Source organism: Acomys minous, assembly GCF_964271855.1.
Source record: "Acomys minous genome assembly, chromosome: 9".
NCBI lineage: Eukaryota > Metazoa > Chordata > Mammalia > Rodentia > Muridae > Acomys > Acomys minous.
Window position 1 is genome coordinate 83,543,099 of NC_140490.1, and position 19,307 is coordinate 83,562,405.

Genomic DNA, 19,307 nt, shown 5'->3' on the forward strand with positions numbered 1-19,307 from the left:
CCACATGGCCACAGCTCACGGCTTCCTTGACCACCTTAAATGCCATGTTTCCTTCCTCACTGGCTTCTCCACACTGCTGTCTGCGCCTCAACACCAGCTCTTCCAAACTGGCCATTCAGCCCACCCAGCCCTATGGAGAACTGCTCTGAGGACTCAAGTTACAGACCGTAGGACAGTCCCCAACGCAGACACAAGGGGGACATACCTCAGTGCCCTAGTCCCCGTGCTGGAAATGGAGTCTGAAGCCCTCTGGCCCTGTGCCTGGTGTCGCAGTGGCTGCAGAGGGCCCCTGCCCTGACAGATGTCCCCCTCTGTCACCAGCTGACTCGGGTCCACCTCATCTCCTACACAGCACCAGCCTCATGCTTAAGAAGCAGAACCGAGGGCTGGAGAGGTGGCTCAGAGGTGAAGAGCACTGGCTGTTCTTCCAGAGGTCCTGAGTTCAATTCCCAGCAACCACATGGTGGCTCACGACCATCTATAATGAGATGTGGTGCCCTCTTCTGCTGTATAAATAATAAATAAATCTTAAGAAGAAGAAGAAGAAGAAGAAGAAGAAGAAGAAGAAGAAGAAGAAGAAGAAGAAGAAGAAGAAGAAGAAGAAGAAGAAGAAGAAGAACCACCACCACCACCACCACCAAAGCCGGGCGTGGTGGCGCATGCCTTTAATCCCAGCACTCGAAGCAGAGGCAGGTGGATCGCTGTGAGTTCAAGGCCAGCCTGGTCTACAAAGTGAGTCCAGGACAGCCAAGGCTACACAGAGAAACCCTGTCTCAAAGAACCAAAAATAAACAAACATGCAGAACCGAAGCTTTGATTGCTCGGATGAGTCTATGTCACCTGACCCCCTGAGCATCCATGTTGGCAGCCAGATATGTCTGTTGCTTCTTTCATTTTCTGGGGGCTGCTGGGACTTGGGTCTACAAACTAGGAACTTGGATGATACAAGCTAGTCCTTGCAGGGTGGTGGCTTGAAGACCAAGCAGAGGGCCCACAGGACTACGCCCAACCAAAACTCCACAGGCAGCCCTAAGTACCTTATCTTGTGGCCAGATTGTTATGGTTTCTACCTCAGTGCCTTAGTCAGTGTCTCTATCGCTGCAAAGAAACATCATGACCAAAACAACTTGGGGAGGAGAGGGTTGGTTTGACCTCCATCTAAGACAAGTCAGGACAGGAACTCAAGCAGGGCAGGAACCTAGAGGCAGGAGCTGATGCAGAGTCCATGGAGGCATGCTGCTTACTGGCTTGCTCCCTATGGCTTGCTCAGCCTGCTTTCTTATAGAACCCAGGACCACCAGCCCAGGGATGACACCACCCAGAATGGGCTGGGCCCTCCCCCATCAATCCACTGGTTAACAAAATGTCCTATAGGCTCATTCATGTAAAGCCTGATCTTGTGGAGGCCTTTTTCTCAATGGAGGCTCCCTCATCACCTGTGACTGTAGCTTGTGTCAAGCTGATGTAAAATTAGCCAGCACGCAAGTGCTCAGTTAACATTAGTGCCTTCCTGTTGCAGTAACTCGGGGCAACACTGCCAGATAAGGTGCCAGGGACACTAACCTTGCACTGATGTGACCTTTGCACTGTCTGTGTAGGCTTCGATCTCTTCCAAACCCACTTTATTTGGGGTTCTTTAATTTTTTTTTTTCTTGCCAAGATAGGTTTTTTCTGTGTTAGCCTTGGCTGTCCTGGACTCACTTTGTAGACCAGGCTGGCCTTGAACTCACATTGATCCACCTGCCTCTGCCTCCCGAGTGCTGGGATTAAAGACGTGCACCACCACGCCTGGCCTGGGGTTCTTTTTTTTTTTTTTTTTTTTTTTTTTGGTTTTTGGTTTTTGGTTTTTGGAGACAGGGTTTCTCTGTGTAGCCCTGACTGTCCTGTACTCGCTTTGTAGACCAGGCTGGCCTCGAACTCCCAGCGATCAACCTACCTTTGCCTCCTGATTAAAGGCTTGCGCCACCACTGCCTGGCTCACAACCTTCTATAATGAGATCTGGTGCTCTCTTCTGGCCTGTAGGCAAAATATTATATACATCATCATCATCATCATAATAACAACAACAACAACAACAACGACAACAACAACAACAACCAGATGGAGCCAGTGCCCTGTGTCCCACATAGGTTTATGACTGGAGAGTGGACTACAGGGGTGCAAATCTGGGACCTGAGGGCGTGGCCCACACAGGAAAGGCACTCACGTGGCACTGTACACTACAGCCCCATTCTGGAGACACAGGAGAGACAGCCTGACCGAAGTGACCAGCACTGGGCTCAGTGAAACCCAAGGTGGGGAGCGATTGAGGGTGATGCCCAACGGTGACCTCCGCATGCACAGACACCAGTACACGCTGACAGAGCAGGCAGAGGCCTCTCAGCCCTGAGACCAGCGGGCTGGCTGCGGTGAGGCCTCACCCTTCTGCCTGGGTGCTGGTATCTCAGAGAACACTCTGCATCACAGGCTGGAGGGCTTGCTGGCCGTGACTTTACTTCCAGCACTTGGGAGGCAGAGGCAGGAGGATCTCTGAGTTTGAGGCCAGCCTGGTCTACAGAGTGAGTTCCAGGACGGCCAAGGCTACACAGAGAAACCCTGTCTCGAAAAACTTAAACAAAACCCAACAACAAAAATACAACTATATTTGTGGGCTGTAAAATGGCTCTTCCTTAAGGCCAGACTTCCATACACAGCACTGCATATAAACTGAGCATGGTGACCTTCACTGGGGGATTCTAGGCGATGCTCCACCCCTGACCACACCCCCAGTCCTTCACTGGGGGATTCTAGGCGGGGCTCCACCCTGACCACGCCCCCAGCCCCTCACTGGGGGATTCTAGGCGATGCTCCACCCCTGACCACGCCCCAGCCCCCGACTGGGGTATTTTGGGTAGGATTTTACCACTGAATCACTCCCTTAGATACTGAACCCTGTGTAGAAATTGCGAGGCTAGGAATCCCACTCACACCCAGTGTCCTGAGGTAATACCCACACATTCGTTTAAAGCACTAGGCTTTGAAATAATTTGTTATCCACCATTAGGTAACCAATTCCTTGCAGTTATTTTTCTTACAAAGAAAGGTTGTGAACTTTTCCATTTGAGCGTTACTGTGGACATTTTTTTTTTGTCACTAATTACCCTTGTCCCACATTTAATACCGTCTCGTTTGACTAATGCGTGCTGTTGAGTGAGTGCAACCGAATAGGAAGAGAACATTTTCCCCAGAAGTCTGCACTTTTCGTCGGCGGTCAGTGTTTCCTGGCAGCATTTCCATGGTTGTTGGTGCGGAGACTTCAGACTTGGCTCACAGCTGCCTTTGTCCCTCAGGATGACACACTGGGACCCCAGCCGGTGTGTTCCTGGTGTGACCCTCTATTCTGCCTGTGGGATAGTCTACCGCGAGAAGGAACCACAGCTTTGATACATTCACCAAGTGATGAGAAGACAGGTGGGGGCATCACTGACGCGAGTGAGGCTGTTGTGATTATTTTGGGATGTTTTATTTATTTCCTTGTCATAATGGTTGATGTGGTAGGACCTAGAATTACCTAGGAGGGTGTCGGTGAGGGGCTTCACATTGGGTTAACAGAGCTGGGAAGACACAGGCTGACCTCCCTGGCCTGGGGCAGCGGGAGTCACCTGTTACCCCAGCCCAGCTCGGGATCAGACCCCTCTCCCACCCTCCACCCCGTCCTAGCTCACTCCATTGGAGATACAGTCTTGCTATGTAGCCCAGGATGGCCCTGTAATTCCTGATCTTCCTGCCTCAGCCAGCCAAGGTGCCAAGTGCTGGGGTGACAGGTCTGTAGCACCACAGTGTGAACATGAAGTTTTCCCTCCCTCACTCCCTCTCTTCCCTTCCTTCCTTTCTTCCCCCCCCCCCCAAGACAGGCTTTCTCTGTGTAGCCCTTGAACTCACAGAGATCCTCCTGCCTCTACCTCCCAAGTGCTAGGATTAAAGGTGTGAGCAAAATGAGGATTTTCTAAAAGAGACTCCCACAGCTGCCTTCACCATGACTTCTTCCAGGTAAGGCCTTGCACCCAGAGCACGCGGCGACCACGCGGCACAGAGAGGGCTGGGGGCGTGGGGTCCTGTGAGCAGGGTGCAGTAAGGAGCCAGGCTGGCATGCTGTTTGGTGAAGGGACAGGAGGTGACCAGCAGCAGGGAGGGGCCGAGGACAGACATCTGATGTATGGTCTGCTCAACAGCTGTGTGCTAACAACTGCAATAACACGTATTGATGAGGATATAATCACCCTAATTAAAAGCTAATAATGAGGAGTTAATTGCCTTTAAAAGACTAAGAGAGGCTGGCGGGGATTTATCTGTCTCCCTCCCTCACTACAGAGGCTGATATGTGGGGACTAATTATTTGAATAAAATATTACAGAAAACTAATCATCTCTGTGCTGTTTGGCCAAGAATGAAAAGGTGCTTGCTGCGGTCAGGAAGTCGGCAAGGTCATACAGAAAGGAGGCTTGAGAGAGGGTGATTTACCCCTCCAACCCCAGTCATGTGGCCAGCAATCCTCCAGCCCCGACTGTGCCCCCAGCTCCTCACTGGGGGTTGGTGGCTGTTTCTAGGTGGAGCTCCACAGGGACACACCCGCATATCCTGTTCGCCTCCTCCCTAAAGTAGAAATTCCACCTCCCTAGGCAGGTGTGGCCCATGCCTGTAATTCAGGCAGAGGCAGAGGCAGAGGCAGAGGGCAGGGGCAGAGGGCAGGGGCAGAGGCAGGGGCAGGTCGCTGTGAGTTTGAGGCCAGCCTGGTCTGGGAGAAAGAGGAGAGGGAGAGGCAGGGGGAGGGGAAGGGGAGAGGGAGGGGGAGGGGGAAGGGGAGAGCTTCATCTGCTGGTGTCTGGGTGTGCAATCCTCCCTACCATCCCTTCCTTAGCTGGTTGGCCCCCACACCGCTCTCCTTGTCTTTAATGGAAAGCAAACACTCCTTCCAGAACATCCCGTTATCTGTGTTTATCATCTATTTGGGTAACTGTGAATTACCCCCCAAAGACAAAATGGTAGGTTTATTAGGGAGCGGCTCAGTGCAGCTGGTCCTCAGGGTAGGTGGGGGGGGGGGGGAGGGGAAGGGGGCAAGGGCTGCTGTCAACCAGTTCAGGATGATGGAGGGTGGGCCCTTCTGAGAATCCTTTTCTGTTTTTGAAAGTTTAGTTTACAAAACTGTTGCTAAACTGGGCGTGGTGGTGCATACCTTTAATCCCAGCACTCCGGAGGCAGAGGCAGGCGGATCGCTGTGAGTTCGAGGCCAGCCTAGTCTACAAAGCAAGTCTAGGACAGCCAAGGCTAACACAGAGAGACCTTGTCTCAAAAACCAAAAAAACAAATAACAAAAACAAAAAAAAGTCAGATATACCCATTTGTCCATTTTCAGGCCTAGTGGAAGCTGGGTTAATAGAACCGGTTGGTTCTATGTCTCCTGGCTGTGGCCTCAGCCTCAGGCCCCCAACCCCAACCTTGGGGTGACTCCCTATCGACTTTTCTTTGTGATTTGTAGAGTGACCTTAACAAAAGACAACTCTGAGGGTCAGAAACTACTCGCCTCAGTGGACTGAACTTTGGGTGCAGCAGGCAGCGAGCCCTGCCGCTCATAAGCACCTCCTTCTGGCCATCGTTAAGTGTCACACACATGAAAAAAAATAAAGATTAATTTTGAAATAAAAAATGGAGGAGACGTTGCCGGGCACAGTGGTGCACACCTTTGATCCCAGCACTCGGGAGGCAGAGGCAGGTGGATCATTGAGAGTTTGAGGCCAGCCTGGTCTACAAAGGGAGTTCCAGGACAGCCAAGGCTACACAGAGAAACCCTGTCTTGAAAAGCAAATAAACAAAGCCCCCTCAAAAGCAAACAAAAGCGGAGGAGACAAGCATGGTCAGTAAGCGTTGGCTCTTTTGCTGATAATCTGGTTAATTCCAGCCACAGGCCTTTGGATGAGGTCACATCCGAGTAAACCCACTGTCGCTTGAAAATTCATTTAGCACCGCCGGGCGTGGTGGCGCACGCCTTTAATCCCAGCACTCGGGAGGCAGAGGCAGGCGGATCGCTGTGAGTTCGAGGCCAGCCTGGTCTACAAAGCGAGTCCAGGACAGTCAAGGCTACACAGAGAAACCCTGTCTCGAAAAACCAAAAAAAAAAAAAAAATTCATTTAGCCAGGTGTGGTGGTGTGTGATAACCCCCAACTCAGGGAGGCTGATGCAGCAGGGTTGTGAGTTCAAAGTCCACTAGGGAATAAACCCCCCGGATGAACCCAAGGATGTTAATTAAGTGACGCAGTCATTCAGGCCAGGGTCTGACGCATGCTCAGTCTCTGCATGTCATCTATCAGATACAACACCAGAGCACATCCCATAATTCCAGCCTCTGTATGAGGCTCTCATAGAGCTCGGGGTTGAGCAACAGCAGGTTGACATCACACGAGAGGAGCAAGGGATTCTGGGTAGCTCCTCACCTGCCACCCCAAGTCAGAAATTTCAGCCCCAATCTCTCCAGAGAGGCGGACTCAAGGCTCAGGCAGCCTGAGAAAGGGTTTCCTCCAATCCAGAGCTAAGGTCACGAATGGCAGACTCGCCCAATTCACTTTCCCTTCTTCACTGCCCTTCCTATCCCGCCTCCACCCAGCGCTGCCACCTTTCCCATGGTGAGCCCCAGAAACACACCTGCCCCCAGTGGGGAGTGACAAGCATTTGCCATCTTACCCAGCTCTCTCTTTACGTGGGTGCTAGGATTTGAACTCGGGTTCTCAGACTTGCGTGGCAGGCATTTTACCCGAGTCACTGTGACCTCATGGGCAGCACCTTTTATTTGGGCCCGGTGGTCACCAGCATCCCATCCTACCACCTCCCCCAACAGCGGCCGCATCAAGGACCAGTCCATTCACTGAGGTCGGACGAATCTTTCTTTAATACAAAGTCGGTTATCTACATACAGGGGCGTCACCCGCTGCTTCTGCCCAAAAAACAGCGCGGACGAGTGCTGACCCGCTGTCGTACAAAGAGAAAGACCTCACTTGCTCCAGGGGGTCAAATGTCCCCCAAGTATCCCATAGTCCTGGGGACTAGATCCTCCATGTGGGGCGCAGAGGCCATGAGGGGACAAGGACCCTCCCTGGTATGCCAGGGACTGGGGCAGCGAGGCTGGACCACTGTGTCCCTGTAGTCTGGCCCGGTGCCCCCAGAACTTCACCCTCCATATCTGATATGTCTGAAGATTGATTTAAAAAAAAAAAAAAAAAGAAAAAGGAAAAAAGAAAAACTAAGAGTGTGCCACTCACACAGGGACAAGGGATAGTGTCAGACGTGGGAAAGAACAAACGCACAGAAGCCATTGCAGGGTCAGTCCCACACACTCACACGTAACCGCCACACGACACGCTGACTGTGAAAAAATAGGCCTCCCACAGAGGCGCAAACAGTGATCTTGTTTGTTTTTCAAAGTTTTGACCGGCACGATTTTGTTTCTTCTTAAAAAAAAAAAAAAAAAAGAAAAAAGAAAAAAAATACACTATTTAAAAAAAAAATGAAAGAAAAAGAAAATGTCGCCGACAGGCAGGCAGGGGAGCGCGGGAGCAGCGTTCAGTCCCTGTGTGTCCCTGGCCGTGGGGAGCAGTGGCGACACCCCTCGTTTGCTCTCCACCCCACCCCCCACCCCGGAACCTCGTTTTGGAATCGGAAGGGAATGAGGACCGTGCCCTTCAGAAGGCAGCAGGGACAGGCGCCTGTCCCGAGACGCCCGTGGGCCTCCTCGCGCCCCACTGCGGGGCCTGGGCTCACATCCCGGGGCGTGTGGCGCAGGGTCGTGGTGTCGGGCGGGGCCCATGGCTTATGTTGCATAATGATCAAAGCTGCCCAGGTATTCCAGCGCCGCCTGGAAACAGAACTGGTACTCATCCTGCAGGGCAGAGGGGACACTGAGGCACATGCTCCGCGACCACAGGTTCCCAGGAGGGAAACTGAGGCTCAGCACAGAGGGCCCTCCCCCCTCCCCGCTCCCGTCACCCCCATACCTCTGTCTGCACCATGGCGGGCCTCTGGGTCCGAAGCACCTTCACTGTCTGGAAAATGTCCACCACCCCCTCGTAGCGCATCCGCTCCAGCACGATGCTCAGGGTGATAAACACGCCTGTCCTGCCCACTCCAGCGCTGTGAGGGCATGGGACGTGAGGACACATGGGTGACGGCCTCTCAGTGCCAACCCCCACACCATCCGGAACTAGCTCCAGCGTGCGGCTCACCTGCAGTGCACCGAGATGGGTCCGTCCTGGCCGAACTGCTCCTTGGTCTTATGCACTTGGCCAATGAAGTCAATGAAGCCTTCGCCTGACTTGGGAGCACCCTGCTCCGGCCAATCCGTGAACTGGAACTGTCGGACAGTCCGGGACTGGCCGTCCTGGGAGAGGACAGCCAGGTCACCAACCTGATCCACCATCTAAGTGTGTCTTCCACATAGACAACACGCTCATAGCCATGGGGGCCTTTGCCATCCAAGATGCCACCTTCCGTGACTGTCGGCCAACAGACCACGGCACAAACTGGCTGCCGGTTTTGTCCCTGTCATCACTGAAACCCACCACAGCTTCCCGAGGGTGCCAAGCTGCTCCTACCACCTACGCAGGCCCTTCCCACCCACTTCACCCACACAGTGCTCCCGGGAGCACGCATGCTCGGCCACCCAAGGCTCATCCCTTCCCCCACCATCTCCTCCAGGCCCTGGTCTTCCTGGCACTGACTGGTGGCTGTGCCCCCTCCCCTACGCCTTTCTCTCTTGACAGTGTCACACTGCACCTAGGCTGCGCAGGCAGCCAGCAAGCCCTGTCACCCATCCTCCCACCTCCTGGGCCCCACGGCCAGGGAACAGATGCGGCAGCCACAACCCCACTTCCAACCTGGCTGCCGTGGATTCGAACCCAGGTCACCAGGTACTTTACCCTCCCAGGAGCCGCAGCGCCTCCCGTGGCCGCCACTCACCCGGGCATCCGTGACCTTGAACTCGCGCAGAATGTACTGGGGCATGTTGTATTCTGCCATGGGGTCCACCACAAAGTACTGGTAGCGGGCAGAACGTTCGGCTGGCCAGTACTGGTGGCACTTTTCCTGCGGGGCAGAGGGTGGGGTCAGCACCGTGGCCCTGAGCATGGCCTCCCTGTCCAGCCTGGTGTCCACTCGCTCACCCGGCCCATCTCTCGGAGCTTGGTGAGCATCACAACGATGGTGGAGTTGTTCTCCCACAGCGCTCGCCAGAAGTCCTCTGTGGTCTCTGCCAGTGGCCCCTGCGTCGCAATGTAGGCTTTCTGCTGTCTGGGGGGGGGGGTGAGTAGCACAGGCTCAGGGCCACAGTCCCCCGAGACAGCCCTGCCCAGGCCCCTCAGCCGCCAAAGCCATCAGAGCACATTCACTGCGCCAGAGCCTTGGCCAGACACCTGCCCCAGCCAGAAACACACGCACGCATGCACGCACACACATGCGCACACACACACACACACACACACACACACACACGCTGAGAAATCACGTAGGGAGAATTTTGGAATTTTGGTTTCTTTAAAAAACACAGAAACATTATGAGCACATGTTTTTGTTTTAGTCCCAAGGGTGGGATATGGGCTGCTTCGCAGCAGCTGACTATGATTTGTCTCGTGCTCTGGCAGGGGTGTAATTTTGCCAGCTGCTGATAATTTCTGAGAGTGTGTGACATTTGGAATTCTGGGGACTTTTCAGAGGGTATAGAAATGCAAGGCCCCAGAGAGGTGGGCAGGTTGTTTGTTGGTTGTCATTGGTCACGAAGAAACAAGAAGAAATTAGGTATCTTTTGTTTTGTTTTGAGACAGGGTTTCTCTGTGTAGCCTTGGCTGTCCTAGACTCACTTTGTAGACCAGGCTGGCCTCGAACTCACAGCGATCCGCCTGCCTCTGCCTCCCAAGTGCTGGGATTAAAGGCGTGTGCCACCACGCCCAGCGAAATCATCTATCTTGATGGCTAAGATAAAACTTGCCCCAAGGAACTCAACACCCCTAATCAGTAAAAAGGAGTCTAATGGTAACGTGACCCCTTTCTGGATCAACTTTATTCAGGGATCTCTTTCTTTTCCTATCAGTTTTTCTCTCATATCTAGTGTCAGGGGCTTGAAAGGGTGGAAGAAAAGGCAACGGTAGAGAAGGGAGGAAGAAAGAACCCACAAGTAGGTAAAGGCCGCTCCAGTGTGTGACCACGCACACACGTGCAGAGGCTCCAGTGTGTGACCACGCACACACGTGCAGCGGCTCCAGTGTGTGACCACGCACACACGTGCAGAGGCATGAGACGGCATCGGCTCCCAGGAACTAGACTTAAAAGCTCTGTGGAGGTCGGGGGACGGGGGGGATACTGCGCACCAAACTGGGGTCCTCTGCAAGAGCAGCTGGTGCTGTAACCACTGAGCTGTGTCCTGAACCCCGAGAGAGACTCAGTATGACCGAGTTATAACTAGACTCCTCGCGCAACGCCCATGGTGACAAGGCCAGGCATGGGGCCCCCGAGGAGGCTCAGGGGACAGCTTGCTGGGTCTGCAAGTGTGAGGGTGAGTTCAGTCCTCAGCGTTTGGGATGTGGAGATGGAACAGTCCTGGTTGGGGGAAGGGTCCCTGCTCAGCCAGTGTGACATCTGAGAGAGCAGCCCCCCACAGGCTATTCTGTCTGAGTGCTTGGTCCCCAGCTGGTGGAACTGTTTGGGAGGGTTCGGGAGGTGTGGCCTTGTTGGAGGGGGCGTGTCACTGAGGGGCTGAGGGCGCGAAGGCCACAGCAGGCCCAGGTCTCCGTCTCTAACTTGCAGATAAGATGCGAGTTCTCGGCTAGTACTGCAGCCTGGTGGTCATGACCACCTGGAACCAACCGTGAGCCCAACTAAACTCTCTTCTAGCCATGGTGCTTCATCACACACGCGTGCACACACGAGCACGCACGCACGCACGCACATACTAGCACCCAACCAAACAACAACAGAACAAAAAATAAGAGCCAGGCATGGCAGCCCACAGGGGCAGGAGGTTACAAGTTCAAAGCCAGACTGGGCTACTCAAAACTCATGAAGCCAAGGCTGGGAGTGCAGCAGGGCTGAGCACTCGTTCATAAAAACCCAACCCTGCCCACATCCCAGAGGACCAAGGCACCTGTAGCCATCGATGAAGCTGGCATTGATGTAGTCGGAGCCCTCAACTCCACGGATGGGCTGCAGGCAGACACGTGAGCTTTCATACGGCAGGATATTCACCAGGCGGTTCTTAAACTTGTTGCAAGGCAGGCTGGCGGTGATGAAACGTGAAGTGTGCGCCTTGGAGCTGGCAAGCCTCTGTGGGGATGACAGACGGGGACCCGGTCAGGGCAAATGGGGCGGGGCAGCCACAGCAAGATCCCTGCCACCACCATGGTCATTTTATCTACTATGCACATGTGGAGTTCCCCCGTGGGTCCTGGGGCTCACACCCAGGCTTGGCCTACATGTGGCCCAGCAGTCACCTTGAACTCCAGCTCCATGCCGGTGACGTGCTCGCCAGGCTCCACCTGGGCCAGCTTCTGGATGTAGGTGTAGAGGCTTCGCGCAGGGACCTCGGTGTTGCCGCAGCCCACGGCCTCCAGCAACGCCTCGTGGATGAAGCTGTACTGATCTTCAGTCTGGACCATGTAGTTTCGCTGCGACCGCATGAGCGTCACATGCCCATACACGTCCACCGTCTTCTCGGTCTTGATGCGCTCCAGCATGGCATCAATGACGATGAAGCAGCCAGTGCGCCCCACACCCGCGCTGTGGGGACAGACACTGTGGTCAGGGGGACAGGGATGGGGACAGGGAGGGACAAGCACCGGATGGGACAGGGCTGCGCGCACCTGCAGTGGACCACAATGGGGCCAGCATCGGGTGGGTTGCAGGTCTTGACCCTGCGCAGGAATGCTAGGAAGGGTGTGGGGTACTCGGGCACCCCATGGTCGGGCCATGCTGTGAACTGGAAATGGCGCACCTCGCGCTTTTCGCTTGAGCCGTTCTGAGGACCAGAGAGATAGCGTCTGTCACTGTAGGCTGAGTGCACCCCAGGACACCTTAGCCGACTCCACCCTGATTTAGGGGCTTTTATGGGACGTCCCCCACCGCGCCCACACTGCTCCCCACGTCGTCTTTGTTCTGTAAGGTCACTGGCCACAGCCTGGGGTCACACACCAGCTTCCCCTCTCCCACCTTCTCTCCCTACGCCCCTTCCGGAGGAGTCACCCCATCCTGACCCCAGGACCTGCAGCTCCTCTGAGTACGGCCCTCCCAGCTCCCTGCTCCCTTAGGGCCAAAGCCTGAGCCCAGGCCTGCCTGGCTCCTCCCACTTGCTCCTCCAATGCTGGGCTCCATGCAGGGTCAGGCCCAGGACACCCAGACCTCCGTGGCCCCTCCTCTATTTCCTTGCCGTGCTCCACCCCCATCACCCACTCACTACACAGAAGGGTGTTGTGTGATGGAGACCCAGGTCAGGATGCTCACATGTGTGACCGAGCTCCCTCCTGCCACAGGTCTACTTAACTCCCTGGCAGGGCTAGGAGACACTGCACGTGGTGGCTTAGAGTGTGGTGCGGGGCCAAGCTGGGTGTCCCGTGCTGGTCTTGGGCCTGCTGTGGCTGCTCAGGCCAAAGCTGACTATGAACGGGCTTTGGTTTCCCCACCCCTCAAGTGGCTCTCAGAAATGGCAGGCTCGGGCATGCTCATCTTTCTACCCAGGCCACACCTTGTGTAGGGAAAAGGTCCTGACACAGAAGGTGGCCAGCTCCATGGTGTCTAGCAGGGTAACCTGGATGAAGCCGTAAGTCTCAGTGCCTCGGTTAGGCCAATACTGGTCACATTTGATCTGCCAAGATGAGGTAAGAGATGAGTTCAGGAGGGTCGGGCTGCGCCTTGGGAGCCTCGGGGCCAGGCCTTGCCTGTGGCGCCTCACCCGGGATTTCTCCTCCAGCCGCGTCATCATGACCACAGTGGCTGACCGCTGCTCCCACACCATCCGCCAGAAGTCCCCGAAGGTCTCAGGCAGGGGCCCCTGGGTGGCGATGTATGCATTCTGCCTCCGGTAGCCGTCCACATAGTTGGCGTTGATGTAATCACTACCCACGATGCCTGCAGCCGGGCAGGAAGCCAGGGACAAGTTTGTGGGGACTATTCAACTCACCCTCCAACCACCTGATGCACGCCCCAAAGCCACTGTGGGGGGTAGCCCTCCATGGGTCTGTTCTACTGGCCAGGCAGCCACTGTCTCTCCCGGGCCCACTGTGGCAGTCAGCCACTATTGTTTGCCATATGCGTGCCACCGCCACCACGGCACCACTCCCCAAAACTGCGTCAACCCAGAGCTGACCCTTGGGGATCAGAGCTGCCCAGACAGGCAGAGCCCCCCATACACGCCCAGCCCAGCCCCCTGCTACCTTCAAGGGGCTGCAGGATGACACGGGAGTGGTCATAGGCAATGACATTGGCATAACGGTTCTTCGGCTTGTTGGCCTCCAGGTTGGAGTGTTCCCAGGTGAACTGCTGCCCGGGGTCGATGGACTGCAGGGAAAAGGACAGGCTCAGGCATGGAGGGTCCGGGTGCTGGGTCAACGGGGTGGGCACAGCAGGCAAGGTCTTGTGGTGGCCTTAGCTCACCTCATACTCCTGGGAGAGCTTGAGGCTGTCGTTGGCTTTCAGCCTCTCCATGTGCTCGGCCATATCTGCGATGGGGATCGGCGGATGGCTGAGCATGCCTGTGACGAGATGAGGAAGTGAGACCTGGGCCATCCCTCGCCCCACGCTGCCCAGGGCTCAAGGTCCCAGGGTCTGGCGGCAAAGATGGAGAAGCAGAAGTAGCCAGTGTGGCTTAGAAACATGGTGTGAGGGTGCCACCCTTCCAAGACCAGAGGGGCTGAGAAGCCCTCCAAACGGGTGCAGTGCAGGGCATGCTGTGTGCACGTGTGACGGGTTCTCCCCAACTGTCCCCAGTTCCCGTGTGTCCTGAGCCTCATGGCCTGAGGTAGCTGGGGGTCTGGCAGCAGGGGTGAGCCAGGGGACTGCAGAGTGGTGGGTACCAGCCAGCCGCGCTGAGCCACCCAGAGAGACCTCTCAAGTCCTCATGGCACACAGTGCTCGGTCCTGGCTGCCTGTCAGCCAGCTGGGCGTGGCCGCACCCAGCCAACTCAGGCAGAGAGCAGGTGCATGGACAGGCGTTGAAACAGAGGAAAACAGAAATGGGAAACAGACAAGGCAGGAGAAGTGGGGACAGAGATGGGGACAACCCAAGGCAGCCCTGGGGGCCGCTGAGGCCCGAACCTGTAGAGAGCAAACAGTAGACAAACTGTTCCCAGGGCTAAGGTTAAGGGACCTGGGGGAGACAGACGCTGAGGGGTAAGGGGGTGACATAAGGGAAGAATGCCAGGAACTTTAATGAAAATGAGCTATCAGTTCAATGCTGAAAATTCTCACTAGAATGTGAAGGTCTGCCATGCGCTAGTTCAAAGATGCACTTAGGGTGACATGAAACGCTGATTGGTCAGGAGACAGAAGTTAAGTGACATGAGCAATCCAAGGGAGGGTGGGGGACAGGAGGGTACGGGGCCATCTGGAACCTCACAGGGCAGCGGCTGTTGGTTAAATATGAAGCCCGCTACTCGGTAAGAAGCAGCCGAAGCCAATCATGGCGCTGGGGGCTCTGAGGACCTTTTCCCAAGTGACAGCCCTGAAGGCCTGATGGGTGGGAACAGGACAGTCTGCAGCTAGAGGGCGGGGCTGGTACGCTGACACCACCTCCCAAGGCCAACGTGGAAAAGAATGGCCAGGATGACCCTCAACCTGCACCCCCCCCTGCCCCCCCCCCTCGTGAGGGCTGTTGGGGGAAGCGTGTGTGTGTGTGTGTGTGTGTGTGTGTGTGTGTGTGTGTGTGTGTGCGCGCGCCCTTCTGCCTGATCCATTTTGTTTTGACATTTTAGGTTCTCAGAGAAGGCAGCTCCCACAGAAGCAGCCTCGTCCAGCGGTCAGGGCCCGGCTTGTTCAGCGGGTGCAGGAGGCCTCAGTACAGCACCCCATTCCCAGCCACCTCTGGCCCCAGTGCAAGCATATACCTGGTGTCTGAAAGTTGATGCGTCGCATTTCCACAGGGTCTTTGGGGTGATGAGGAGCGAGGTCTGCATTGTTTAGGAGGCATTTGGTGCGGGGCTCTGAGTCCTTGCGTTTACTTCGAGGAGAGATGGGACAGGTAACCAGTGTCAGCATGCGCCCCGCAGTGTGCGTGTGCACACTCAGGGACACGTGACCCAGGGCCTACAAACTGGGAGGTGGGAACAGGCCATTTACACTGAACCCTAATTTTACAGAGCCTGATCCCAGACTGAGCCAACCTTAGATTGAGTCCTTGGTTTAGCTGAGCCCAAATCCTGATGAATCCTTCACCCTATGCTAAGGCTCAAATCCCAAACTGAGCCTTGATCCAAGACCAGCCCTGATCCCAGATTAAGTTCCAAACTGACTGAACCTCAATCTCACCTAAGTTCCAAACTCATACTGGGCCTTGGTCCCAGGTCCTTGTATAGGTATATGTGCTACCTTGGGGGCAGCAAAGTGGCCACACACCATGAACCCAGCCCCACCCACCCATCATCCTCCTGCCTCAGGCGGGGCCAGTCCTCACCTGTCAGGTTTGCTGTCCCCAGGCCAGATGCAGGAGAGAGAAAAACAAAAAGAACATCAAGTGAGACCATGCAGGTCAGGCGGTACCCGGCCAGTGAATGCGGCAGCTTCTCAACCCTATCGACCCCCAGTCTCTGGCAAGTGGGGCTTGCCCTCCATGTCTGGACCCCACTCCGAGGAGGCTCCCTTGTCTTTCTCTGGGGAAGGTGTGACAGTCCCTCACCTTACAGCCAAGCAGAGACACAGCCCCGCCCTGTCCTCGGGGCCCACTCACTTCTTATACAGCAGAATGGCGATCACAATGCAGATGATGAAGACCACAGCCAGCACAGGCCCGATCACCCAGATGAGGCCCTCCTCGCCGTCCACGATGGGCTGGGGGTCAGGGTTGTCCAGCTGGAAGGGGTCTGAGAAGGGACTGGCCGCGAACGTCTGCAGAAGAGAGGCTGCCATCAGCGCTGGCCACTGACAAACGCCTGACCCCTCCCAGACTCGCCCCCCCCACTAGTCCGATGCCTTTCCTCTGCTATTCCCTCTTCTGCTCTCAGCCTAAGAGGCCCCCGTGTCCATCGGCCTAGTGGGGCGCCTGGGGCAAGGCAGCGGTCCTCCACACCTCCGTGTGTACATCTATTTCCAGGCTGGTGGAGAGGCCCACCTGGGCCATGGCAGGCCATGGGCAGACAACCACAGAGGACTTACAGGCTCGCTCCTCTGCAACACGGCAAGCACAAATAGGACGTAGCGATGGCCCGGCTCCAAGCCCCGGTTGTCAAAGCCGCCATATTGCTTCTGGTTCCCAGGATGGAAGACAGCTGGCAGGACGGAGAAGCGGGCGGCGATGTAGGGCCGGGGCACCTCCAGCTGCCGTGAGTGGCGCAGGCTGCGCCTCTGCAGCCGGGAGACGTCCTGGATGAGCTGCAGAGAGAGCGGCGCAGGGGCTGAGCTCCTAGGGGCCCCGCAGCCTGGCTGCGTGCAGGCCACGGGGACGACATGGACATGGTGGCCTCACCTCCTCCAGATCCATGTCCTCCGGACTGCCCAGCAGGACAGGGAATTGGCCGCCTCGAGCCTTGCGCAGGGGGACCATCACGATGAAGTAGTTCCTGTGGAGGGAGCATCAGTGGGACTTGTGCCCCCTCCCCACGCAGCACCCACAAGTCCATGTCTCATGCCTTGTGCCACAGTGCGACCTCCTGCGCACCCCAGAGCCTGGGTGTCAGTACCCACATAATCTTACACCTCTTTCCCCCTGGCTCCCAGGCAGCACCTCGAGTTCCTTGCTGGGGACTCCTCCCTAGGCCTCCCCGCTAGCCTGGAAGCACAGACGCCATTGCAGGGCCCTAAGGCTGCTCACTGAAGGGTCAGGCTTTGTGGGGGCAGTCCCATGGGGGGGGCTGGAGGGAGGGAGAGGGTGCGTGCACGGCCACAGTCACTCAGTGGGCTGGCAGCTAAGGGACAGAAGGGTGCGCGTACTGCACGGTCACGGGACTCTGGCCATCAGGCAGGTAGACCACGATGAAGCCATCGTTATCCGGCTTCGGGGCCACACTAGGCTTGCCGCTGAGCATGTTGAAGGCGGTCCTGGCTGTCACCGTCTGCTGCAGGCCGCCCAGGCTGCTGCCACGGTTGGTGAGCACAAAGTTATAGAAGGTGTGAGGCTTGAGGTGCGTGATCAGTTTCTTGGTAGTGCGGCTGTCCACATCCAGGGTGAGCCCGTTGTACTGAATCTGTGGGTGAGGCTGGCTCAGCAGGGCAGGCCGACCCCAGCAGAGCCCCAACTACACAATGGGCTTAGGCTGCTTGTCCTGAGGACCGATCTTGATTGACTGAGCCCCACTCCCCGGTGAATCATCTACGCTTCCAAGCTGATTCAGTAGAGCTAACTGAGTCCCAGTCCTAGACTGAACTTCAGGTGCAACTGAGCCTTGATCCCTGGTTGACCTTCACTCATGACAGAGCTCTCAAGTCAGACTCAGGACCAGCCCAACTGTTTCAGGCCCCAATCTGACTGAGCTTCAATCCCAACCCTGACTACCAATCTCCACCGAGCTTTGACCCTCTTCAGTCTCAAACTCACAGCCTGGCCCCCAGACTGAGCCTCAATCTCAGACTAAACTGTGATTCCCAAGCGCCACTGAATCCTGACCTCAGGTGGCCTTGACTGTTCTCTGAGGACTGCCAGAGCCTGGCTCTCTCCCAGGCTCCCAGCAGGGGCACCTTCTCAGGTCTGAGCCCGGATCTCTGCTCACCTGCCACTTGTGACAGCACCTACCTTATAGGGCGTGGGTGAGTTGTAGTTATCCGGAAACTCCCAGCTCAGCAGCACCGATGTCTTCATAATCATCTTCACCTTGAAGTTCTTGGGGGAGACTGCAGGCGGCGGCAAGCGGGGAGAGAGAGAGAAAACAGGTCCGAGTGAGCGCCAGGCGCGGGCCGAGGGGCGCGTGGGGCGGCCCCTGTCATCCCTGCGGTCCGCAGTGCCCTTGGCCTTCCTGCCTGGCCCGGCCCTGCCTGCCCTGTCCCCAGTGCCTGCTGCTGTAGAGACGGCGCTGCTGTGGAGAAAAGCGGGAGGGGCGTGGCCATGGGCGTGGCCTCCGGGCGTGGCCGCCGAGCCGCTTCCCACCTGTGCCGACCGGAGCCTCGGGTGCCTGGGCTGAGTCTCACCGCGGAGGCCGAGACTTACCTGCGGGGAGGGGCGGGCCGGGGCCCGGGGCGGCGCCTACCTGGGTCCCGCGCGAGCCTGTAGCGCAGCGGGGGTGAGAAGGGGCCGGGGCCGCGGCGCGTGTGCGCGCGCACGCGCAGCTCGTAGGCCGTCTCCGGCCGCAGCCCCCGCAGCGTGAGCGCAGTCTCGGCCCCCGGCTCGGCCGCCGCCGCCAGCTCCGTCTCGGTTGCGGGCCCCGGGGCGCCGGCCTCCCGCACGGACACCGTGTACTTGACGATGGCGCCGTTGCGCTCGGCGGGCACGGGCGGCAGCCAGCGCAGCAGCACGGAGCCCGCGGACGCGTTGCCTGCGGCGCCCAGGATCTGCGGGAAGCCGCGCGGGGCGTCCTCGGGGATGCTCAGCGCCGCCGCCGCCTCCTCGCCCAGTCCCGCGCGACCGCGCGCCGCTAGCCGAAACACGTAGGTGGCGCCCTTGTGCGCAGGCGCCGCGAACCTCCGCTCCCACGCCGCCAGCTCCAGAGTGGCTGGGGCTGCGTCTTCACGCCCAAACTGCAGGCGGTAGCCGAGCACCGGGTCCTCAGCAGCGTCCTCGGGGGGCTCCCAGCGCGCCAGCAGGCTGCCCTCGGGGGTCTGCTGCACCGACAGGGTGGGGCGGCCCAGCACTGTGGAGAGACATTCAGCTGCCCCAGAGCCAGCCAGAGCCAGCCTCCTGCCTCAGTTTCTCAAAACCCCAGCCCCTCAGCCCCTCACTGTGGACTGCTGGGCAAGGCTCCACCCCTGACTACAACCCGGGTCCTTAAGGTCTAGTTTTTTTGTTTGTTTGTTTTTTGAGACAGTTTCTCTGTGTGTAGCCTTGGCTATCCAGTACTCGCTTTATAGACCAGCCTGGCTTCGAACTTCCTGCCTCTGCCTCCCGAGTGCTGGGATTAAAGCCGCGTGCCACCACGCCTGGCAAGGTCTAGTTTTTAAAGG

At 57.0% G+C, this 19,307-nt stretch overlaps 1 protein-coding gene across 7 annotated transcripts in view; it reads right to left on the reverse strand.

The window, feature by feature from the left end:
- Window positions 1-6,898: 6,898 nt before the first annotated feature.
- The window catches only part of PTPRS (protein tyrosine phosphatase receptor type S), a 48,362-nt gene continuing 35,953 nt past the window's right edge, over window positions 6,899-19,307 (reverse strand). For 2 of the 7 annotated variants that reach the window (XM_084794209.1, XM_084794207.1), the window contains 20 exons: window positions 18,398-18,997; window positions 17,947-18,044; window positions 17,148-17,401; window positions 16,684-16,777; window positions 16,374-16,589; window positions 15,949-16,106; window positions 15,676-15,687; window positions 15,110-15,222; window positions 13,662-13,759; window positions 13,442-13,565; window positions 12,961-13,136; window positions 12,754-12,873; window positions 11,876-12,030; window positions 11,507-11,792; window positions 11,161-11,339; window positions 9,188-9,314; window positions 8,985-9,110; window positions 8,252-8,406; window positions 8,024-8,159; window positions 6,899-7,908 (listed from right to left, as the gene is read on the reverse strand). In XM_084794209.1, the coding sequence (XP_084650335.1) occupies window positions 7,840-7,908; window positions 8,024-8,159; window positions 8,252-8,406; window positions 8,985-9,110; window positions 9,188-9,314; window positions 11,161-11,339; window positions 11,507-11,792; window positions 11,876-12,030; window positions 12,754-12,873; window positions 12,961-13,136; window positions 13,442-13,565; window positions 13,662-13,759; window positions 15,110-15,222; window positions 15,676-15,687; window positions 15,949-16,106; window positions 16,374-16,589; window positions 16,684-16,777; window positions 17,148-17,401; window positions 17,947-18,044; window positions 18,398-18,997 (3,296 nt within the window). In that variant the 3' untranslated portion in view covers window positions 6,899-7,839. Of the gene's footprint in view, window positions 7,909-8,023; window positions 8,160-8,251; window positions 8,407-8,984; window positions 9,111-9,187; window positions 9,315-11,160; window positions 11,340-11,506; window positions 11,793-11,875; window positions 12,031-12,753; window positions 12,874-12,960; window positions 13,137-13,441; window positions 13,566-13,661; window positions 13,760-15,109; window positions 15,223-15,675; window positions 15,706-15,948; window positions 16,107-16,373; window positions 16,590-16,683; window positions 16,778-17,147; window positions 17,402-17,946; window positions 18,045-18,397; window positions 18,998-19,307 lie in introns of all 7 variants that reach the window. The other 5 variants (XM_084794210.1, XM_084794208.1, XM_084794206.1 and 2 more) reach the window with 4 other exon arrangements.